The sequence below is a fragment of the Dromiciops gliroides genome, chromosome 6 (assembly GCF_019393635.1).
Source record: "Dromiciops gliroides isolate mDroGli1 chromosome 6, mDroGli1.pri, whole genome shotgun sequence".
NCBI lineage: Eukaryota > Metazoa > Chordata > Mammalia > Microbiotheria > Microbiotheriidae > Dromiciops > Dromiciops gliroides.
Window position 1 is genome coordinate 178,917,939 of NC_057866.1, and position 26,316 is coordinate 178,944,254.

At 33.3% G+C, this 26,316-nt stretch overlaps 1 protein-coding gene across 1 annotated transcript in view; it reads right to left on the reverse strand.

Annotated features, from left to right (window-relative positions):
- The window catches only part of FSTL5 (follistatin like 5), a 996,384-nt gene that overhangs the window by 462,064 nt on the left and 508,004 nt on the right, over positions 1-26,316 (reverse strand). Inside the window, 2 exon segments of the mRNA XM_043971840.1 lie at positions 19,847-19,905; positions 19,908-20,045. Coding sequence (XP_043827775.1) covers positions 19,847-19,905; positions 19,908-20,045 — 197 coding nt within the window.

Here is a 26,316-nt window from a genome sequence, read left to right on the forward strand (position 1 = left end):
AAAACAAAATGCTAAATAAGTGTTTAAAAAAGAAGAAAATACACAAACCAAAAAATCCAAAGTTTTGTAGCAATATACATAGACAAGGAAAATGAATTTAATTAATGAGCTCTTTAGTATTCTGGAATCTTGGTTGATTATTGGACTAAAATTAATCCAAAAATAAAATTGTCTACCCCAATACCCACAGAAGAAGAAGAAGAAAAAGGAAAAAAAAAGGTGAATAAAAAATAACTCTTACCCAAAAAGATGACTCACTGTTACATATAGCTTGGAAAGATACTATAGATGGGCAACAAACTTAAGCCACATATCAAACAGTTGAAAAAGAACACATTAGATCCCATTTGGGTAATTATGCTTTTAGTGATCTCAGGTTTGTCTTTGAAAAAAAAATAATAACTTTCTAATAGCTAAATGTATATAAATCACAGAATTAATCTCAATATTAGGTAGAAATCCTCAAAATAAATGCTCTCTTAAAAATGAAGCTGAACTTAAATATTTTGAACAAGAACTGCAGATCTTATAAGTAGAGGACAGGTAGAAAATAGTAAAATTAAAAGTGAGTTTTGATTATCAAAACCCTCGGGTAGCTCCAAGAATAAACTATAACTATGAGGAAGAAAAAAGAGGAGAAATAGGAATTAATAATTAAATAAAATGTACAGTGTATATAGTTTTGTTTGGGTTTTTTTTGTTTTGTTTTGTTTTTGTTTTTGGTTTTTTTTTTTTTTTTTTGCGGGGCAATGGGGGTTAAGTGACTTGCCCAAGGTCACACAGCTAGTAAGTGTCAAGTGTCTGAGGCCAGATTTGAACTCAGGAACTCCTGAATCCAGGGCCGGTGCTTTATCCACTGCGCCACCTAGCCGCCCCCTATATAGTTTTAAAGTACAAAATTCAGTCATCTGGATTCTATTATATGGATATACAAATTCATTTGCATGCAAATGTTTTGGCATTCACTTTATATTTCTTTGGTTTTCAATTTACTTGATTGTATTGAGTAGAAACAAATGTCATGCGTTTAATACTAATAATAATTCATTCATATCCCCCAAGTGTATTTTATTTTCATTAAATTACTTTGTATGTCTTATCACTTAAAATTCAGCAGATTTCATTGTGCAATTTGTAGTTGTTTCTTGTTGAATTTGATTCACTAACCTAGTCAAGCTTTACAACTTTTAGATGGAGATGTTACTTGAAAATATATTTTCCATACCTATCATTTGTCTCTAAGACATATCTATATATTTTATTGTGATTCAAGGACTGGCATATTCTAAATAGGCATTTAAATTTACTTTTCTGTTTCTGACTCAAATGTTCTCTTGTTTTAGTAATTTTGTCCCCTGCCCCATCCCTTCATTAGTTAACAGAGATACTAGCTAGGTAATAGGTTACTAGCAGCTACCAGAATAGGGGATGACTTCACATCACATTTTTTAAATAAGAAAAGGTAAAATCTGAAATATAATCATCATTAAAAAAAAGGTAGAAGAGTGAAGATTTATATTAGAAAATGGAGACTTTAACAATTGATTACTATTATCCTAATTAAAAATGACCATCAATTTTACCTACTTCATGCTATTTGGATATCTATTGGGTTAGTTAAATATATTGATTAAGTAAGTGGCATGATCCAATCTTGCTGAAAAGTTTACTTAATTTAAACTATTTCCCACCAGTCTACATTATAAAGTCCCACCATTGGATTCTGCCCTTAAGAATTTAAGTTAAACAAAGGATTTTACCTAGAGAGACAATAAATTAGCAAACCAACACATTAAGAGATGTTTAGCAGTTGAACTCATTAAAATCTGTAATCATCCATGGTCATTTTACAGTAGAAAAATGCTAAGCAAATGATACACTGGACTGGAGAGTTTGAAGAATGGAAGAATGGAATAGGTAAAGTGAAAAGAGGAAGAAAATGTTTATATCATAGAATTATACAAAGACTAATGGCTCACTAAATCATAGGAGGAGAATAGAAACACAAGTCAAAAGGCTTCACTGGACACTTGGGGGCTAATTCAAAGAAATAGGAGAAAAAGTAGTATAAAAACACCAATGATGTTTGCCAAAGTCCTCCAGCTACTGTGTGTGAAATGAGTACACCATTAGTTGAACTTAATTTTCCAACCAATGCAGAAATCACTGATTAGTCAAAAAGAAGAAAAGAAAATGGAAGAATGAAAAGTGGACAAAAAAATAGAATGAGCCTCGTAGAAAAATAATACTTCAGTAAGGAAAATGAGGAGAATAAGAAATAAATGTAACCCCTCCCACAAGTTGTAGATGCTAATGAGATTGTTACTTGGTATTGGTCATAGAGAATATGAAAATTTAACACTGTGATCTATTTGAGGGCCTCCAGAGTTGACTCTGACTAAAGAAGATGCAGCATCTTTGGTGATAGAATAGAAGAGACAAGGAAGATTTTTCCTTATAAGAAAGAACACAAATGTTTACAAATTCTGACTATGATGAGGAAAAAATATATTTATGACTTTTAAAACTTAATAATAATACTCACCCATCAACAAATTTTTTAATCAAATAAAAAAGATTAAAAATGTAATCAAAACCCTTAGACTTTTACAAGACAGAACACAATCAGCAAATAGTGCATACACATCATACTTTTAAAAACATAAAAAAAAACTATAAAATATTTTAAATATTTTCCATATTGGTGCACAAGCTTCCCCAAGCTAACTCCTTGGCCCTCTATTCTTTTCTGACTATGAGTTTAGACTTTTTCTTAGCTTCATTTATCATGTCTATGATGGTGACTTTCTAATGTGTATCTCCAGTTCAATTATTTCTTCCTCTTTTTTTAATAGTATAACCAATTCCCCAATCTTGAAATTATTTTCATTTACTTTCTTTCCTTTTTAGCTGATGTGATCAATCAATAATTCCTATCCATGTTTCCAATACACTATTACTTAGATTCCTTCTTTTTCCTCTTTAATATTATTTGCAAGTCCTTTCTCTCCCAACCCTCTCTAACTCTAACTTGTATTTCACTACCAGAGTAATCTTTCCTAAAGATTACTTTTAACATGTCATTACTCTACCACCCTCCTATAAAAATAATCTCTATTGAAGATGACATACAGAATTCTACCTCTTTTTTCATACCCTTTCTAATTAGGTGTCACCTTATTTAGCCAATCATAAGCATCAGAACTGTTCCACACATATTTTTTACTTTGGGCCATTCTCTTTATTCCCTATAGAATTGCATTTCATTTCTGTTGTAATCATAATCAAACTTGTAATCATAATATTTTGCTTGCCTTTCTTAGCTTAATCAAATTTCCTCTTTCCCAAAATGTATTATTTATGTGGTGTCAAATCCTCCACATGAAGCTTTCTCTTACTCCTTTGACCTCATTGATTTCTCCTTTCTCTGAACTTCCACAACCACTGTAACTGCATTAGATTGTGTATATTTTATTGTGCTCTATTATTTTCCCCCATTAATCTCTATCCTGAAGTAGAATGCAAACATTTTTTCATATCAAGGTCCATGTGTGGTATGTCTTCTTCTTCTTCTTCTTTTTTTTTTTTTAGTGAGGCAATTGGGGTTAAGTGACTTGCCCAGGGTCACACAGCTAGTAAGTGTTAAGTGTCTGAGGCCGGATTTGAACTCAGGTACTCCTGACTCCAGGGCCAGTGCTCTATCCACTGCGCCACCTAGCTGCCCCAGTGGTATGTCTTCTTAACCAATGTCTGCATTGAGTTTAGGACCTCATGTATATGAATCTCTGTGTCTGTCTGTATATCATAGTTGTAATAGATGAGCTATATAGAGTGCTTCAAGGTACTCTAATGTTCTGTCATTTGATTTTCATAAAAATCTCATAATACATATACCATTATCATGTTTATTTTCAGATGAGTTAACTTACTGAAGCTCACATAGCTACTAAATGTCTGAGGCATGAGTATTGACCTAGATATTCATCACTTTAATCTATTTATTCAAATGTATCCATAAAAAGACATGTGTATACTAGAGATATTTAATCTAGAAGGTAAAGCTATGAATCAAGAAATGAGAGGTGTATTCTCAGCATTGTGTCAGGTGTAAATAGCCATCCTGCGTAAGTGGAACATGCAGCAGGAGTCACTTTTAAAGAAGGCTTATACATGAATATAGGGATTATTGCTAAAGTCAAATAAAGCTTATTAAATATTTACTATCTGATACATATTTAATGCTATACCAAATTGTTGTTCTGCATGGTATTTAAGCACAAATGGTAGGCAATTTATATAAATGACTGTTGTTAATAACACATAACCAAACAAAAATTTCAGCTTTTCTCTTTTTACTGTATTAGTTCTCTAGTCTTCCATTAACATTTACTCTATGATGACTAGGAACTTTTACTCTGATTTCTTAAAAGCTAAGCCAGTAGGCCATAAAACCTGGCAAATCCTACCAAACATATGCTTACTTTTGAAGGAAAAAAATCAAGAACTTTTCATTGAAAGAAGAAGATCTAAAGATTCTAATGAAGGAGATTAAAAGAGCATAATTTGTCAACAGAATCAAATGTTAAGGAGACGCTAAGATGAAGAAAACGAATTTTCAAAAGGCATCATTTATGAATTTCAAAGAATAGTTACGTAGAATTTTTGAACCAGAAACCAAATTTCAAAAGGTTTTGCAGAGAACAAGTACTAAGAAGGTGGTATAGACATTTTTTTTTTCAGCAGTGAATGGAAAGAACAGCAACCAGGTGAAATAGAAGTGTCAAGGGAAGTATGTGTGTATGTATGTATGGATGGATAGATAGACAGACAGAAATGGGAAAAGCAGGTTTTATAATCTTTGCTGCTTAAACCTGATCCTTCTTTCAGGCTCCTATGATGCCATTATTTCTATCTATAGCAGCACTATATACCTACTCACAGTCACGTTTAAATGGTTGGTGCTATCATACACTACTCTATTTCAATCCTTATATACTTTCCTTTCAAATCCAAATCCATACTCTTTCACGGAGCAATTATGTATCAAATTAAAAGTGTGTGTGTGTGTGTGTGTGTGTGTGTGTGTGTGTGTGTGTGTGTGTGTGTGTGTCCTATTCCTCTACTGGATTATGAACTTCATGAGGGCAGAAAGAATCACACATTTTTGAGATTTTTTTCTCTGCTAGTTTGAAATACAATACTTTTAATGTAGTGAATGTTTCAAGTTTTCTTGTGGAATGAACACATGAACGATTGAATGAGAAGTTGTTACATTGATAGTAACTGTGTACTTGAATGGTAAAACTGACTTTTAATTACTTTGTTCATTGTTTACAGAGAGGATAGTGAGAAACATGCTCAGGGTGATGCTACACTTCAGTAGCAATCAATAGGAAGCAAATGTGTTGGTATTTCAAAGATATATTATTTAATCAGTTTGTGTGAATATCACAAAACTCCTCCATATATTAGAAGATTATCTTAATGAGTTGATGAAGCTGAAAAATATTAACACAGGTGGCCAGGGATAAGTAAAGTTCTTTAGGAATGTTGATCCTTGTACAACAAATACAGAAAAGCAAGTATTCTATATTCACAGCCTAATAAACTAGGTAGAATTTGACAGAGCTTGTTCAGGGCTGTAATAGTTTCCCAGAAGTCAGAATCAGCACTATGTTATGATGAGACATTAGAGAGGGATTTTAGTAGACTGAGGGTAGAATTCCATCATAATATTTAGTTTATTCCTTTTGTAAATTCATTCTTTGACGATTGACTACAAAATGAATCTAAGTTCTTCCTCTCGCAAACCCTATTTCATTAATATTTCTGTGAATGAATCTAGATAGAAATAGAAATATAGAATAGAAAATGTATTAGTCTACAGAATGTTAATTTAATTCTTCATCTTCCTGAGTCAAAATCCTTAGATATTACGCCTTTTAAATATTTTTTTTTGGCCCTAGATATTCATGTTCATGTTCATGTTCATATTCTCTCTCTCTCTCTCTCTTTCTCTGTCTGTCCATCTCCCTCCCTCCCTCTCTCTTTTTCTCTCTCCTTATTTTAGTTTTTAAAAAATATGTAAAAAAGTAGCATTTTCTTGTCCTGAAAGTCTATTTTAATAATTTTTGTTGTTTTTTGGTTATTCAGTTGTCTCTTTGTGACCCCATGGATTATAGCATGCCAGACCCTTCTATCCTCCTCCACCTTCTTGTGAAGTGTGTCCCAAGTTCATGTTCATTGTTTACATGACACTATCTATCCATCTCATCTGTCATCACCTTTTCCTTTTGCCTTCAATCTTTCCCAACATCAGAGTATTTTCCAATAAGTTCTGTCTTCTCATTATGTGGCCATAATATTTACGCTCCAGCTGCAATGTTTGAGCTGACAATGAATAACTTAAAAATAATTTCTTTAAGTATTGACTGATTTGATCCATTTGCTGTGCAAAGGACTCTCAAAAGTCTTCTCCAGTACCACAATTCGAATTTTACTTTATCCTTTTGTTAACTTTATTTATTTCTTGTATTTCTATTGATTGAAGATTTTTCTGTCAAATAACTTTCTTGCTATTTTTTTTTTTGGTGAAGAATTACCAAGATCTATTTTCTGGAAGCATATATTTTAAAATAATTGGGATCATAATTAAAATATATGTCTTATTATGTGTCTACTGATATTTCTTTTTTTAATTTTATATTTTAATCTTTTTTTGTCAATATACAAGCAGTAGTCAGTCCTGATGCAGTAAAATAAATATCTCCTAGTAGTCCAAAGCCTTTTTCAATGTTTCTTGCATTGCTTGTAAAGGAATATCAATGTTTATAACTTCGACAACTTTACATTTTGGTGAATTAACCTTGGGATTTCTCTCCATTAGTAGCCTATGGATTCGAGAGTTCCATATCACCATCAATTTCCAATCATTCTGAACAAATTTATTGCATTATTTCCTTACCAAAGTATCAAGGATTTTAAATTTGTTATTTTTTTTTTCTGGGAGATGTTGGTCTCCCTGATAGTGTTGAAATCCTCTCAGCAGCTCTTATCTTCATGGAGATTGTTTACAAGTATATATCGAGGGTTGCTCCAAAGTTGGTTTTTCTTGAAAAAACCACATTTTTTCTGTCAAATTTTAATCACTTATGTATTTTATTTTCAAATCTTTTGCTCTGTTTTTGCAGACACTCTCTTGTTTTAGAAAAAAAATGCTTCATTTAGTGCACTATAATGTTTTCATTTGTTTTATTCTTTGTTCAGCACTCTGATTTTTGCCTAAATTTTCATCCCAATTTGTTATTTTAATTCTGTTATTTCGTGTTCTAAACATCTGATGCTTTTTGAAGGGTAATGTATTTCATTTTGGAAAAATTCCATCTGAAGTTCTCAAGTTGCTATTGTTCACTAATTAGTATTCATTCCACTGGGGTATGTTCTTTTCTAGGTTGTTTGCCCATATTCACATTATTTATTTGATTCTCAATACTGGTTTCAAAATGTGTTAGCTAGAGTGTATGAACTAGATTTGGCTCCCATGGTGTTTTTTTTCCTTACTATTCTTATTTTCTGTTTTAATTATTGTTGAATGATTTTCCTGTACTATTTGTCCCATTCTCATTTACTGTTAGACATTGTATCCTTTGACAACCACTGGCATTAAGGGTGTTTAATGACTCTCACAAAAGTGAACTAAATATTTGACAAGGAAACTCTAAGGGGAAGTTGAGTAGTATAACACTCCTTTTTTCTTACTACATCTATGCAATAAAGTCCCTTTCAATGGTTTATTATTTTCTTCATTTTCAAAGTTGTGAGTGTTGAGTTCTCTCTCTCTCTCTCTCTCTCTCTCTCTCTCTCATACAACCCACCCCCCACCCTTATCATTTGGAGGACTCAGTTTAGGAACTACTAATAGAAAAATCAAAGGAATGATGAAAATGTTTACTATAGGCAAAGTTCAAATATGGGCATACTAGGATGGTCATACTGGAAGCACAGCTCTCCAGACCTACCTAAAGGTAATAGATTGCTAAAACAGCTTACTCTTTTACTTTGTATTGCTTTTCTCCAGAGGCTTCTTTATTATATATGTGGTTTTTGAAAAGAATTATCATAATTTTTATCACTTTTGTGCATTTCATATTATTTTTGGAAAGTGAAGGTGAATTTTGGGTAACATTCAACCTTTTACTCTACCACTTTACCACATTTCCTTCCTCCATCAATTTAAGGGTGAAATTATCATTGAGGCAAACATAATAATGACTAGCACCAGAAGCCAAAGGATATTGGCTTACTGATAAAAATACTGGAGTTAATGACAAGGGAGAGAGAGAGAGAGAGAGAGAGAGAGAGAGAGAGAGAGAGAGAGAGAGAGAGAGAGAGAGAGCGCAAGCTTTCACAGCCCTTCATCTTGATAATTCACACACACACACACACACACAATTACTATTTTATCAGCTGCCATATAAATATGATTGTTTTCTTGAATATCTTATTCATTTCCTTTCCATACAGGTGTTCCAGAGTTAATACAATGAACATGTATTTTCTCTTCCTGCTTCTATTTCATTAGCTGCTAGTTGAGTTATCAGAAATGAGCCCCACCATGGGAAAATATCAATTCAGATTCCAAGATTTTGTCACCTAAGTATACCTTCTTAATACATAATACTACTCTATCCCCCTCTGTTACCAAAGATGGACTCTAGCTATTATCTATAATGCCTAGGGATGCATATGTAATAATTCCTTCCAATTTTTTTCCTTGTGTATCTCCTAGGAAATCTCTTAAACCTACAGACTCTTCAGAATAATATGTTTGAATGAATAAAATAAAATACACAAGATTATGAATAAAAGAAAGGTTAGTATAAAATATGTAACTTTTTTCTTCCAAGTTCATGCATCCCCAAAAACTTATCCATAAAACTCTTTGGGGTCTATGGCCCCATATTAGAAACCTCTGATTTAAATGATTTTTAAAATAAAATTTACAAAATTATGGGCAAATACATTCTTATTTGTCCTTGTCAAGCCCATTCTATCCCTGTCTAGGAATCTATCATTCCAATATTTTAAGTCATGATCAAGAAATCCAAATTTCTGTTATGTACATAATTTTTTTCTCATTCATTCCCATATCTACCTTTTTTGTGTGTGAATTCTTATCTCATTTCCTAGTGCAGCTACAGTATACCATTAATATATGTGAGTTGATTTATTGACCACTCAGTTAGGAATCCTGATTTTTAAAAAAGGAAAGAAAATTCATTTTCTATGTCTTCATTTTCTTTCCCAAGAGTTCATAATCTCTAGTCATTCTTCCAGCTTCCTTTTGAGTCACCAAAAGTGAGTAATTGGTCTTGAGAATTATTAGTAAACTGTTATTGTTCAGAAGCACAGGAAGTGAGTTCATTAAAAAAAGAAAGAAAAAAGGAGATACTAGAAGCAGTCTCACCTCTTTCATGATTTTTCCTATGAGTTGGTTCTGCTTTACTTCATCTCCACAGTATCACAGAAACTTTAGGTACATTCTTTTGTGATCCTACCTCTCTCCAAAACCCCCTTAAGGGTAACTAATGACAAGTATTGGAAGATACCTCATTTCTGAAATATAATTCATTTGATACCCTGATAAGTTTTAGAATAAGTTTCCCTTTGGAGAATTTTCTCCTATGAGAGGGAATTTGTTTGAATTTAAAATGTCACACCTAAATTAAAAAAAAATTAAAAACAAGCAAAGTCCAAGCCATCATTATTTTAGGATGGTTAATGAAGTAGAGAATTGCTTCAGCTTTCTATCAGTCACTAGGACATCTGACCTTCAGTAGCTGTATTTAAGTCTAATGTAGATCAACTACTTTTTAGTGTGGAGTTATGGTATTTTATTTAAAAGGTTTACTGTTTATAAAAGGACAATTCCAAATGATACAAACTACTGACTTTATGAAAAATTATTTTCATTCTTCTGTTTCATTAAGTCTCTTTTTGTATACACAGAATCCTTCATTCTCTAATAAGGGTAGAAAATAACAAACCCTAAGAAATTGTGGTGATCACCTTCTGAAAATCCATTTTGGGGGGAACTTAAGAGTTAGAGGAAAAGAGACTTCATCATAGCCAAATCTCAATTACCTCAAAGAGTTGGGAACAAGGACAACCTTGAAAAACAGAAACAAGGGAATCTGACCTCAACCTTCATGAGGGTAACAATTATGTTGTATTCCTTTCTCTGTTCTCCATAAAATTTACTACCTAGATTTGTACATAGTAGATGATCAATGAATATTAGTTAAGTTAATGAAACTGACATTTACTATACAAAGAATTTTATTTTCTCTTTCTATCACATCTTGGAGAAGTAATGCATGTCACTAAATTTGGAGCCAGGGAAAACCTAGGTTTGAATCTTGACTGCCAATTCTTACCTTTGTGACTGAGCAAGTTATTTAATCTGAGTCTGCTTCCTCATATAATGGAGACAATGATATCTATAGTATCTACCTTACTGCTCATTTAGTGACTTGTGCATTATTTGTTGTGAATATCTATTATGTGCTACTCAGCCTAGTTCTATATTACTAGGAAAGGTGTAGATATTTTAATGTCTATATAAAAAATCATCTTTATTGAAAAGCATATTATCTAGGATGAAGGCTGTCTATTATAGCAGGCAAAAATGCCAGGCATCTATAATTTACTAAATTGCAAGGAACTTGTAAGGTCACAGATTTTCACACATATAAGGAGAGCTTAGTAAGTGACTTGAGAATCAATCATATAACTTCAGTGAAATCCAACCAATTTTTACAGGGCACCATTTGGTGTACTAAAAATAGTTCCTTATTTGAACAATTCTAAAAGTCTGAAGAGTTGAATCACCTTATGGAAATGAAAGGCTTGTCTCAGAGAGTAGGGAACTCAAACTGGCACTCATTTCTGGCAACCACTACTACTTGGAACTAAAGTAGTTTTCACTTCTGGGTGAATGTAACAGAAACCAGCAACCATGAAGGAAACATGCACAATTTTGTACATTAAAGAATGTTTCATAAAAATATATCAATAACAACATAAATTCTTGTATAATAGAATTAAAATAGAAACCTCCATGTAATTCAAGTGAGGGCAAATCTTATCCAGAGTAAATGAAGTAAACTCTAGATTTATATTTTGTGGGAAAAACTATACCAGAAAAATAGTGTCTGCTATTTCCTTATCCTAATACTAAAACAGTTTTCTATATAGTTTTCCAAAATAGTTTCTATATAGTTTTCCCAAAAAATTATATATATATATATATGTGTGTGTGTGTGTGTGTATAAACATATATATTATTGCATATGTCACATTTACCCTTAAGGTTTCTCAAGGTAGACTTTCTATTTGAGTTCATCAAACTATTTTCCTTGAAGGTTTGCTTATAGAAGCAATCAAGTTTCTTCTGCATATAATTTTTTTATATTTTCTCAATTTTGTTATTTTAAAATTTTAATATAAAGCCCCCTTGAAATTAAGTTTTAAAATAACAAAATTTAAAAATATAAAAAATATATGCAGAAGAAATGTGATTGTTTCTATAAGCGAACCTTCAAGGAAAATAGATAGTTTGATGAACTCAAATAGAAAGTCTACCTTAAGAAACCTTAAGGGTAAATGTGACATATGCAATAATATATATGTTTATACACACACACACACACACAAACATATATATACACTATCTATCTATCTATCTATGACTACACTAGGGGTTGTTTTACTATTGTTGGTTGTTGTTTTCAGTAAGAGAGGAGATAAAACAGCATAATGGAAAAAAAGAGCCAAAAAGAATTTGAGTTATGAGGGGGAAGAAAGTGGTAGGATTTGGCAAATTCCGGTGGATGGTTTGAAAAAGGGAAATGATAGAATGCACAGTGACCAGGATAATCATGTGATTTATAAACATCTCTGATATCTTAAGAAATTATGTTGTTATTGTTGTGAGTTACCCCTTTAACCGAAATGATCAAAACTTTTCTTCTACCTAGTAGTGTCCTTTAGAGTTGTAATAGCCAAACATCCATCACAATGCAGCCAACATGGTGATGAAGCTTTTGGCAGTGCTGGCAAATCTGCGTTGCAGAGCTCATTATACCTTGTATTCATTAGCCAAGAAGATCACTCTTCTAGAATGTTGTATCTTTGTATGGCTATGAAAGTCTTTGCATTGAATTAATAAGAAGACTGATACAAACTTATTCATGTGCATACATTTGAGGTAGATATCAGTCACTGACAGTTTTGTGTAATTAGATATGACATCTTTTTGCTAATGATAGGAAAATTACTAACATACTTCATTACCATTATAGTTAGTCACTTCTTGATTTACAGTGCCTTCTAATTTAAAATTTATAGAAAAGCTAGTTCACAAATTCCAATGCCATGTACCCCTATGTTAATGAATTTAGTTATGAGAGAAGTTATTATTTATTCATATTCAGTTCCCTGCAGGGACTGACCATCTTTGAAATATTACTATGGAATGTGAACGCTACTATAAAATTTGAGACTTTTAATAAGTTTCATTCTTGAAACCTCCAAATCTTAAGATGAATGTTCTTAATATGTCAAAATGGCATGTGTAACTTATTTGTGGCTAAGGACATTTTTAGAATAAATTTAGAAGGTGACTTGTAGTATAATAAGACTTAATACATTCATAGGCAATCAACATTTTACTCTTGAGCCTACCTTGATAATATTGTCAATCATCCTCAAGGATATAATGAATCATTGATGTTTACAAATGATTCCTAAATGAAACCATAAAATAGTATATCATCCTTAATCCCAGAACCAAATATTTCTGGATATAAAAATCTGTAATGTTCTCATTTAATTTGATAGATATATTTATAAATATATTTAAAGCAGTAGATGATAAGAGAGCACTTAATTGTTATTGGTAAAGTGAAATCTGTGAAATTATCTTCATTGTAATGATAGTTAAACTTTAAGAGGGGGAAAAACATGGAAAATGAGAGATACTGCAGGACTCAGGAAAAATGAAGATTTGTTTTTGTTCAAAATGGCAAAAAAGCAAAGCTTTCAAATTATAAGTTGGTGAACTTGACTTCCTTTCATGGCAAAATTCTCAAATAAATCCATAATGTCTGAGCATTTAGGAAGGAAACCAATAATCACTAAGAACTCCCATGGGTTCACTGAAAATCTGTGACATATATTAATTTATTATTTGGACAAAGTCATTAGACTAGTAAAAGAGATCAGGGAAACACTTTATATACTGGTATAAACAAATTTCAGTAATGAATTTGGCATATATCTCTGATATTATGCTAAGGAAGACAGAGTAGTTAAACTGTGAGAACAGGCATGTAGAAAACCATTGCTGATCACAGACCAGATGATGCATCAAACTCTTTCATACCTTGGGTCTCCTGAATAATGATCTAAAAGAAAAAAATAGCCTCCAATTCTTTCCTGTTTTTCCTTAAACATATCTTTATATTGTCGTTGTAGGACTAAGTATTTTGACATAAAGAAGAGCAAGAGAACCAGGTAGAAAGTTATTGTGCTGCTATGAGGCAATTCTAGGGAGTTTTTACTTAGCTGGATTTCTCTGCATTTCTTTATTTGTGAGTTATGACTGACCAAATTGTAGCATATGAATGTAATCGAAATTTACTGTACCATAAAAAATTATGAAAAATTCAGAGAAATGTGGAAAGACCTATGTGAAATGATATAGAATGAAGTAGAGCTAGGTGATGTATAAAATAGTGATAGCAGTAGAACAGATTATGGTGGTACCTTATTATCAAAGCTAAGACATGCATACATATTTTTAACAGGCAGTAAGCTATGAACTGAAAAATGGCCTATATTATCAGTCATAATTCTGTAATTGGGCTGTATTACTTAACTACTTTCAAGAAAATATTCTTCAGAAGGAGATTTGAGAATTTGTTTTAAAGTGTGTGTATATATACACTTATAATATGTATAAAATATATAGTGTAGTTTGTGTGTATACACACACATTTTATTCCAGATCCTAAATTGTCAATAGAACTGTTCATTATAACTTTGTGGGCATCCATCTATAGATTACATACACACATATTTATGCTTGTATATAAAAAGTTAATTCAGAGACCTTAGTCTCCCCAAATACCTTAAAAGAAAAGTAGTTTTTATTCAAGGTCCTTAAATTCACCTGGCCTTGTGGTTAAGACAGAATACAACTAGGGAAGGAAGGATTTTCAGAGGCAGGGAAATAAGTCCCAAGGGTGGTGAGAAGGTATGTACACTGGTCCCATTTGAGAAAATATTTATATAGGTTTATGGACTGATACGTAGCTGAGCTCTTCAACTTCTGATAAATTCCAGTGTCGTAGAGAATTTTATTGCCCACAGCTTCTCAATGATGTTATGAATACCATTCTGGAGGAAAACTCTCCCAGTGTCTGTTATTCAAGCTAAAAAGAGGTCCCTCTGAGAATGAAAGAAGGGGAATTTGGGCTGGAAATAACTCCATTGATTTGGCAAATGGAGGTTCTCTCAAGGCTGGATATGTTTTTGTTTGTTTATTTTGGGGGATTGTTAGAAATATTTGGTAAGTGTTTTACAGGCATCAATGGGGCTTTAGTAGCTCAGGAAGCATGAACTCTTTTTCAATCAGTGCTTCAATTAGTGCTCTGGTTGATTTAACTTCCTCAAACCTGGCTCACAGAGGAAATATCCCACCCTATTTCCCAGTTTTAGAAATGGGAGTCTTGAATTAGGGTAACTAAAGAGGAGCTATCAATATTCTCCCCTATTTCAAAGACAAGAAGTTTCTACTGTATATAGCTATAACTTCACCTAATGTGGTTATTTGCTTTCCCAAAAAATAACTTCAGGTGAAATAATGTTGCATAGCTATCTGGTTGCAAAGAGGCATCTAGGTCACACATTGGATAGAGTGGGGTAGAATTCTAGACCTGCAGTCAGGAAAACTTCATCACAAATTGAAATTCTGACACATACTGGCTCAGTGACCCTGGGCAAGTCACTTGAACTTACTTGGCCTCAGTTTTTCCTTTGAAAAATGGGACTAATATTAGCTCACTTACCTCTTCTGTTATTCATTTATCTATCTATCTATCTATCTATCTATCTGTCTGTCTGTCTGTCTGTCTGTCTGTCTGTCTGTCTGTCTGTCCGTCCATCCATCCATCCATCCATTTGTTTGGTATGGCAATAGAGGTTAAGTGACTTGCCCAGGGTCATACAGATACTAAGGGTCAAGTGTCTGAGGCCAGATTTGAACTCAGCTCTTTCTGAATCCAGGACTGGTGCTTTATCCACTGTTCCACCTAGCTGTCTCTCTTCTGGTTGTTTTAAAGATAAGATAATATTTTCAAAGAGCTCTGAGAACCTTAAAATGCTAGATAAATGTTATTATTATTATTGTACAATGCTAATTGTCCCATAGCAAAAAATAACATATTTTTAAAAGATTCACTTTATCAAGCACCATCCTCAGAATGATCCCATGTCAAAGGTATACCCATTTTATAGATAACAATGATGATAATATTAATAATAATAATTAGTTAACATGTATATAGTGCTTACTATGTGCCAGGAACTTTGCTAAGTACTTTACAAATATGATAAGAGAATTGAATCTTAGAAAGTCTAACTGACTAATTTGGGGTAATAAACTAGTATTTCCAACCTTATGAAATATTGGTGCCAGGACCCAATGTTCCAGTACACCATGCCACATGTACTTAACAGTAAAATGTCACATTACAAAATCTTAAAATCAGTCCTTACAGAGAAGTGGACATGTAGTAGGGAAGTACAGAAGGAAGAAAGAATCCAGTGAAATCCTGGAAGTGGAGAGGGAAAAGGCCCTAACTCTTGATGTAGTAGAAGTACTGGATTTGGACCTGAGTTCAAATCTCAATTCTGCTACATAATATATCTATAACCTTGGATAAGTCATTTCATATATCTGGGCCTCAGAGTCTGATTAATAAAAGAAGGAGGTTACAAACTAGATAAATTCTAAGTTCCAATCTAGCTCTAAATCCTTTTGTTTTATTATTTTTCACCCCCAGGTACCCAGACCGCCCATTTTCTAGTTAAAGATTTGACTCCAGGGGCAGCTAGGTGGTGCAGTGGATAGAGTACTGGCCCTGGATTCAGGAGGACCTGAGTTCAAATCTGACCTCAGACACTTAACACTTACTAGCTGTGTGACCCTGGGCAAGTCATTTAACCCCAATTGCCTCATCAAAAACAAAAACAAAAGAAAAAAAACAAAAACAAGATTTGACTTCAGATTATAAATTTAACTTAGGTTAACACATTGATGATAATTTTTAAAACTTCCAGAAAAATGTTTTAAAAATCTATTGTCCACAATGAACATAATCCATCTCCTTATAAGATCTATCTATCTATGGATATATAAGGATATACATCCTTATGTATCCACATACATGTGCATGTATATATATATATATATATATATATATATATATATATGTGTGTGTGTGTGTGTGTGTGTGTGTGTGTGTGTGTGTGCAGAGAGAGAGAGAGAGAGAGAGGGAGGGAGAGAGGGAGGGAGGGAGGGACAGAGAGAGAGAGAGAGAGAGAGAGAGAGAGAGAGAGAGAGAGAGGGAGAGAGAGAGAGAGAGGGAGAGAGAGAGAGAGAGGGAGAGAGAGAGAGAGAGAAAATGTGCTAACATATGTAGAATATAAGCAGTCAGGAGCCAAATTCCTTTGGTTTCTTCTTTCATAAAGAAATCAGAGAGATAAAGCAATCAGTAGGATAGAGATTTTAAGATAAATGTGCAGATGAAAGTTTTTTTGGATGCTTTCTTTTATTCTCCCTATATTTATTCCATGTCTAACTTCGTGCATGCATGCAAGACTATATATATTCTTATTGTCCTTTATTCAGTGACTAAAGTGATTTTCCTAAAGTTCAGGTCCAACCATGTCACCTCCTACCACACTCCTGCTCAATAAACTCTAGTAGCTCCCTATTGCCTCTAGGATCAAATACAAAATGGTCTATTTGTCATTTGAAGCCCTTCATAACCTAAGCCCTCTCTAGTCTAACAACATTGGAGTCCTGGCTGCTTCATGAATAAGACACTCTATCTCTGTGTTCTGGGAGTTTTCTCTGGATGTTCTTCACACCTGGAACACTTTCCATACTCCACATCATTTACTAACATCTCTAGCTTCCTTTAAGTCCCAAATAAAATCCTTTTATTAGAAACCTCCTATAAAATATCTTTATTCTTGTGGCATGCCTCTGTTAATTACTTCCTATTTATCTTGTATATAGGTTGCTTTGTATATAAGATGTCATCTCCCCCAATAGAATGTTAAGTTCCTTCAAGAAAGGGACAGCCTTTTGTATCATTTTGTATCCCTAACACTTAGCACCGTGCCTGACATGTAGCAGGTAATTAATAAATGTCTATTGATTCATTGTCTCCATTAAGGGTATTTGTATCCCTATTGCCTAGCACAGTACAGATAGAAATGTTTAATTTGTGTAGACTCTGCCTGAATTTTAAATTCCTTACAGCTGATGGATAATTCTCATGAAGTTAGCTTCACTCATTATCCAAAATTTCATTAAATTATCACCTATTCCTCACAAATGCTAAATAAGGGATTAAATGAACAATACTAAGTAATATGACAAGATTTTAATGACAGTAAACAATTATTAATTTTTATTTAAAATATGAGCTTTAATTACAATAATTTGTTAGCATTTGTATATGATATTTCATAATTTGATAAATCATCATAATCATCTCTCTCTCTCTATTTCTCTATCTCTAGGACATCCCCCAACGGGTCACATTTAGTGCTATATTTAGTAATGGGGAAAAAAAGTTTGCATCATCTGTGGGCAGGATTGGTGCTAAACCATTCTCTACTACTTTCCTATATGACTATGTTTATCCAATATTCGCCAGGGAGGGAAAGGCAGCAAATATCCATTTCAACTGTCAATATCTCTGCCTCACATTTACTTCCTCATTTCCCTTATATTCGAGATCATAGATTAAAAACTAAAAGTTATATTAGGAATGATCTGGATTTGACTCCATCATTTCACATGTGAGCTTTCTAAACTAAAGAGAGTCTTCAGTCCCTTGTCCAAGGGCACACATGTAGCTGCAGGATTTGAAACCAAATTATAGGACAATAAATACAGTGATCTTTCCACACTGCCTTTAAAAAATGATCTCATCAGTACAAATGTCACCTGTGTAGATTGTAACTCCCATCTTTGGTGTGTGTGTGTGTGTGTGTGTGTGTGTGAGAGAGAGAGAGAGAGAGAGAGAGAGAGGGAGAGGGAGAGAGAGAGAGGGAGAGAGAGAGAAGAGAGAGAGAGAGAGAGAGAGAGAGAGTAGAGGAGAGGAGTTTAATGTTAGTCATTTTATCTGACACTATCATTATGAAACCTTCACTAGAGTTCTATACTGATGTTTCTCTGTGTCAAAGAGGCATCTTCAGGGGCTGTGCTAAGAAAACAAGCCTTGAGAGTCCTAAATAAGGAATTGTGTCTTTAAAGTAGTGACTTAGTGATAGGCTATATCCATCATCTGAGTCACAGCCTCCTGGGAATCTGGAAAGATAATTTGATGAGATTGTCCTAACAGGAGATGATGTTAATGTGGTGTGTGTGTGTGTGTGTGTGTGTGTGTGTGTGTGAGATGAGATTCATGAAAGCATATATTTTCTGAAAAGGGCAGCAATATAATTTACTGCATGTAAGTGTTTTAAGGTCTGCGAAACATTTAATTTTAAGACTCCGTGTACAATGGTAGCACAAGAATTGTTTTCCTTACTTTACAAATGAGGAAACTGAGGTTCCAAGTGTTTATATGACTATTCTGTGATGACACAGTTAGTAATGAGTCAGAACTGGAATATGTCTGGAACTTTTTTTTTCCACTACAGCATACCACCCTGACATTGTGCTCTGTCATTGACATATGCCATTGGAGTATTCACCCAAAGTGACCAAAATGCCAATTCCTAGAAGCATGGAAATATGCATAAACACATCTCATCAGTAGACAGTGTAGATTTTTTTCCTGTGGGGGTAGGGAGGCTTCGGGTACTAAAATCAATCTAGTCATACAAGTTAGCAACCTCGAAGGCATCTTAGATTAATCGACGACCCGATATATGCTTCTTGAATTCATTCTTCTCATTCTCACCATCATCATCTTTGTTTAGGCCAACAGTATCTTTGAATTGACTAGAACATTAAACTTCAAAAACTGATTTGATGATTTTGTTAATAATAAATACTATTTTACTGAATATGTCACAATCTGATTCCAACCCATCTTTCCAGACTAAATTCATATTACACTCTCCTCATGCTCCCATCATTACATATCTTTCATCCAACACAGTGCCTCATTGAGAATAGAAGCTTAAAATACATCCTTTTTAATGAATCAAAAATTCAGAATATTTAGAGAGTTGCATGTCCTAGATATTAAAATATTGAAACTAATATTATCTATATTGTCATATTTAGATAATCTTAAACAATTATATAATATTAAACTATGATGAATCTAAACAATAATCATATGATTCATCATACTGATTGAACTTAATGAGTTTAATAATTTTATAAAAAGTAAATAGAGATTTCATTATCCAGCAATTAAATAATATATGCCATTATTTATGTATATCATATATTGGGTATTACATATGTACTTTTAGTGCCCAATACTGCAAACACATATAAACACACATATACACTCCTTCTTAATCTTACCTGAGATAGTTCATTACTGTCTACAAGTCCATTGTTGTCTAGAGGGTCAAAATATTTAACATTTGATCTACCAGCAGCTTCTTCCGAACAATTTCATCTTCAGGTGGGTTTTCATTTTCTTGTGTAATATACTTCTGATTTTGTAGATCCAAGAATCTATTTTTCATCTTGCTGAATTCAGTAGCTTTGCACTTGTCCCCTATAAATGAAATTTTAAAACATTTTATCAAAGGAATGATTTTTGAAATAACACAAAAATAGTACAAAGCAGAAAGCATTGGTGGTTTTGACTATATCAAACTTAGCTCAACAAATATATTAAATGTACATTATGTGCAACTTAAGTGATATAGAGACATTGTGGTATAATGGATGGAGATTATAATGGAAAGGAGTAGATGCTGTAGGAGATAGACAAAAAACATATTAACAGTCCTTGCCCTAATAGGGTTTATAATCTAAAAGAAGAAATAATATAGTTAAGCACTTATGTCTCTGAAAGGTTAGTCAAAAAGCAAATATTTTAGTTACCTTATGTTTGTCTCATAACAGACTAATGTACAATATCCAAAAATCTTTTACTAAATGATGTAGCCCACATTCATCACCCAATTTGATGAAACTTATATGATACTTATAAGTTATATAAAGATTCTTTTTTGTACTTCAATAACTCAATATTATGATGAAACTCTATTCTCTTTACAACCATGTTTATTACAGTAACCACGCTGGATTTAAAGATAAAGTTTAAATCGCAGCTCTGCCACTTATCTATGTCATGTTGGGAAAGTCGCTTAAAATCTGTGGCCTTTAGTTTTATTTATCAAGTAGAGAAATTAGACTTCACCATCTCTAGGGTTTTCTATAACTCTAAATTTATAATCTTTTGATCTACAAATCTTCCATGCTCACTTGATATGTTGAAGGATGGGGGGTGGGGAGAGGAGGATCCTTCTTTGGGTCTCTAAACCCAACAAATCATGTGGATTCTCTATCTGTTATCCCTTAACCTCACTACACAATTGGTCTATTTTTTTATAATCAAACATTTCTTTTATTATTTCCTTTAAGATACCTTTTGTATGTATTTTGTCATTGGTTGTATCATTTGCTATATTCACACTAACCATGCTCCTTTCCTTAGAAATTATGGCATGTCACGATTCTTAATCATAAAACTTTCTAAAAGAGACAATTTATCATTTTTATATATTATTTTATATTTGTTCCTTTTTCACATATTTCAGTCTTGCCTCAATAGATGCTAATCACTTAGAGTGCATAGTACATATTTTCTGTATGTTTCTCTGTTTCCCAAAGAAACAAAGTACTCAGCAAAATATTTCAATAAATACATGATTAATCAGCATGGAAAAACCCAGTCTAGTTTGTTAAATAATTATTGTATATACCAAAATGTTCTGAGATTCTTCACTCAAAGTTCATTTAGGTAAAAGGAAATCAAATCTCTTCACATATATCAGCCTCCCTGAGCTATCTTGATAAACAGCTTGTTACAATGAAAAAAAGTATAAAGCTGGTAGTAAATATGACAGAAAGAGATATATTATACAAAGATTATAAATTCATAACAAACTTTTATAGCAAAGTAAAGTTTTTTTGAAATATCATTAACTTTTATCTGCTTAGAATAATAATATTCCTTAAAGAAGCAATTGTTCATGTGGTTATTAACAGTTGGTGCTTGGGTTAAGAAATATTATTTTATATTCTTTAGCCACTTACCTTCAGGGAATTCCTCCAAGATTTATACATTTTTTGTTATATACACAAATGAGTTATAATAATTAATATTATATTACAATACATTTTATTATGATATGTTTGATATGATATACAATTATTAATGTATATATGCATGAGTGTGCATATATGTGCATGTATATATATGTATGTATTTGTGTATCTGTCTATATCTTGGAAACCAGATTCTCATTGAGAATAGGAAGGCAGGAGACGAAGGAGAAGGAGGAGGAGAAGAAATCCCAACAGATAGATTCCTTTTTTATCTTGGCCGCATGTTCTTGCCTTTGTAAAATCTTTTCAATTTTATTTAATTAAAAATCTCTCTTTTACTTTTTATACATCACCTTTGTTCTTTATTTTGTGAAGCATTCAACCCCTGGTCATAGCTGCAAAATGTATTTGATCTCATTCTTTCTTAGTTTTTTTTTTTTTTTAATGGTATAGTCTTTTATATTCAGATACTATATCCATTTGGGAAGCAGGGACTTTTTCACCTCCTCACTTTAGAGATGAGACTTTAAATGTCTCTCACCAAAGTTACAGAGTTAGCAAATGGGAGAGCCAGGAGTTAACTTGCATCTTCAGAGTCGAAATCTAGTATCTTTAGTGCCTGGCACATGTAGACACTTGAAATGCATTTCAGTTCATTGTTTCAAGATGTTGAGCTAAATCTAATCCCTGCTGTGATTTCAGCACTACTTGTAATTTCCACATTGGCCAACACTTAGGTCAGATCAATAGTATCCTGCATTCTGAATTCACTCCTCCTACCATTAATCTCCCCCAGACCCCCAAAAAACCAGTGATTCTAATAAAGTAAAATCTTAGAAGGGTCAGGGAATGACTTTGTTGTTTATTTTTTTTAAAAGGTCAATTAAGTGTAGGTGTCAGTCTGATTATTGGATTATTTGATTTACAAAACTTTTTCCCCCCTCAGTAGATTCTTAGTTACTGTAAAGGCAGAGCTTCATCTCCAGAGAATAACTATGGGATTCAGTCCAAAATGAAACACTATCTGTGAAAATTTAGGCAAGGCACTGAACAACATCTCAGTGTCCCAAGCAATTCTTCAACGTCATGATAGACAGTTTTCTTTTTTTTATAATCTGATCCTTACTGAATTTATCTATTCTGCATCAGTGAACTGAATTTGATAGTCAAATCCACCAATGCTTTCTGCTTTGAACTTTTAAAATGTTATTTCATACTAAGATTATTACAGAACCCCCTCTTCCACTCACAGTCTGCCAAAGAAGCTCATTTTATGACATTTACTACCAACCTACTACTTCAAGTCATTAAATACTTGGAGCCACTTTCTGGAAATGTGGAGGCTTAAAAGATTTTCACAGCTATTTATTTCTAAATAAAATGCATGCAAACACTCAGTTTTATAATTACTTATGAATTTGAAGCTTGTAGACACAGAAAACTTATAAAGTCATTAATTGAAGATGGGTTATAGGCCTAAATGTATATCACAAAAGGAATTTGAATACTTATCTCTCTCTTTCTTAGGCTGTGTATCAGATAAACTATATCTGACAGATAAGAATCTTTATTATACTTAAATACTGACAAAGAGAGTTCAGAAGGCATCTATAATTTTTATCTGCTTTAGCATTTAATTATTCTTTTTTCCTTTTTTTTTTTTTGCAGGGCAATGAGGGTTAAGTGACTTGCCCAGGGCCACACTGCTAGTAAGTGTCAAGTGTCTTAGACCAGGTTTGAACTCAGGTCCTCCTGAATTCAGGACCAGTGCTTTATCCACTGTGCCATGTAGCTGCCCCTGTATTTAATAATTCTTTAAGGAATTCTTTCTTTTATCTCACTTTAACCTTTGAATCTATAGCTTATGACAACTTTGTCCTTTTTATGGAGAAACAATGATATTAAGATTGTGTTGTTTGCTTATATATTGCAGAAACTCCTGAATATGAAAACTTCCCTCACCCAAAACAAAAAATGTGAATCAAAAAATCTGAAGTTTCACCTCTATCTCAACACATGGCTAAGATTTCAGAAATGGGAATGTCAGTTTTAGAGCTGTTTCAGAAAGACAGGTATACTGTATACTCACTAGTGAGGGATCTAAAAATTGTCCCATCTCCTCTAAAACGTAATTTAAATTATACTTAATTTTTTTTAATTCCATGAATAGCCATATACTTCAAAAATTACTTAGACAGAAATGTCTCATATATTACAATATATGCACATGCATATATTACATAGATTTATAGCAGTGTTTTGGGGGCTAGCAAAGCACTGAAACAAAGTAGATGGCCATCTATTAGAGAATGACTAAACAAATTATGATACACCAATGTAATGTGATATTACTGTGCCTTCAGAAATAATAAGGTAGGAATTCATCTCCTGTGTAGATAGCTTGGGGACAGACAATTGTTTCTATTAGTAAATATGATAATTTGTTACTGGGTAGACTTGATTTCTTTCTTTCTCATATTTTTCACCCCAAATATTGAGAATTTGGAAGTACAAACAAAATTTACATAAAATCAGAATCATTGCTCAATTTAAATATAGAATTAATGGTATAAGTATAAAGGGGGAAAAGAAAAAAAATGGGCTTTCTTTAGTTAATGAAGACCTGAAAATTTCTGTGTTTTAGTGGCAGTAATTGATTTGGGGTCTTTACTCTTTGATATGGTTGGTGGTATTTGTTGGTGGTATTGGTTGGTGCTATTTTACCATACAAATTAGTATGGGGATATAATGATTGGAATGACACTACCTGCTGGAGACTTATTGTAGGAAAGCTTCACCATGAGGAGAAGGCCTCTTAGAGCAAGGCCATGCAGCTTTTCTTTGGCATCAGGAAGTGACGTTTGCTTGTGGGAGGAAGAGGGGGCAAGGCTGGCTCTCACTCTCTTTCGTCAGGACTCGGGTAGAGAAGGGAGCTAGAAATGTACTCTCCCTTTAATAGATAGATGAATCTAGGCCTGTCTCTTTCTTCAGCAAATTCTTAATTTTCCTTAATAAAGGCTTAAAAGTCTAACTCTTGCTAAAGGTTATAATTTATTGGTGACCACTCATTAGATATTTTAGACAGACTAGCTAGAATTTTAGCCCTTCACAGGGAAGTCACTATGCTAATCATAAAAGAGACCATTCCAGTGACAAATCCAAATTGTACATTATTTTTAATGCAAACAATGTTTACTTATGTTTGAGTATCTATAATGATTTGAAATAAGCTGTCGAAGTGTTAGCAAAGAGTAGGACTGTCCTTAAGAATTCTAAAACTTGAGGCAAATGTGGTTGGGTTGGTGGAGCTCATTGTTTGACTACTCTTGCATCACTGGAGTGAACTGGGTACTGAAGTGATGACACATAAGAACAATGAAGAACCAGGAGATGATTTCAGAAGAGGCATCACGAGTTGGGATGTAAAAGACTGATCCACATATGGTACTTAATGGGACTGGTGAGAAAGTGACCTATGCATCCATAAATTTGAGTAATAAGGATGTGGACAGGATAGATCTAATTTTAAAGGAGCAGAAGTGATTGCTGGGTAATGACGGCAGAAGGAAGTTTTATAAATAATAGTGGGTTTATGAAGTATGTCAACTCTTCTGTCTATGCATCTGATGGCATAAGAGAAACAACAGCCAGATTTTTAAAGGATAAGAAGAAATATGGTACTGTTGGGCTGGGGGGGGGCAACAACAATAATGAAAAATAGGTTTCAGTGAGGATGAGAAGTTGCAAGGCATGTGAGAGTGAGAGATCTAGGAAGAGAGAATCATAGATTTATACCTAGGAGGCACCTCAGGGATGAGGTCTAAACCTCTCATTTTATAAATAAGGGAAATCAGTCCCAGAATGAAGTGATTCAAGGACAAACATTTATTAAACCCATATATTATATACATTCCAGACATCTAGACAGGCATTGTGCTTAGCACTGGACCCAGGGTATGCAGGAGGCCCTGAATGTGTCATGGATGAAGCTCCCAAACTGGACTCCCTGTGTGTCTTTAGGAGTCAAGACAGGCACCAGTAAGTCTCCACTAGGCTGAGAAATTGCTTGTACAGCTGGGACCCTTGTAGATAAGCAGACCAATCCACCCCCATAGTCTAGCACTTACCAAGGGAAAATAATGTGGCTTTTGCCATTGCCTTGCTCCTCCCCTTCAGGAGCTCTATTTTTACCCTATTCCCATATTTATTACACCTTTCCTCCTCTCATGCCACATCCCTTTTGGTGGAGATTTCTGGTACTTCCTCCTCCCTTTTACCTTCTTTTAGAAAAAAGCAAACTTCTATATGGATTTTGAACTTTTTGGGTTCCATATATTTATATGGTTGTGTGTATGTGTTATATGTTTTATATATATATGTGTGTGTATGTGTATTATATATATGTTATATATGTGTTATATACATATGTTTATATATTATATTTATTTATTTATATTTTCAGGGCAATGAGGGTTAAGTAACTTGCCCAGGGTCACACAGCTACTTACGTGTCAAATGTCTGAGGCTGGATTTGAATTCAAGTCCTCCTGAATCCAAGGCCAATGCTATATTTTAATTTCTTTTCTAATCAACCTAGTTTCCACATAAGTTTCATGAAATTGTGATCGCCTATTGACACACAGCATTGGCTGGCTGAATCATCATATTTTAAAGAGGGGGATGCTGTAAATTAATTTCTCTAGGATGGA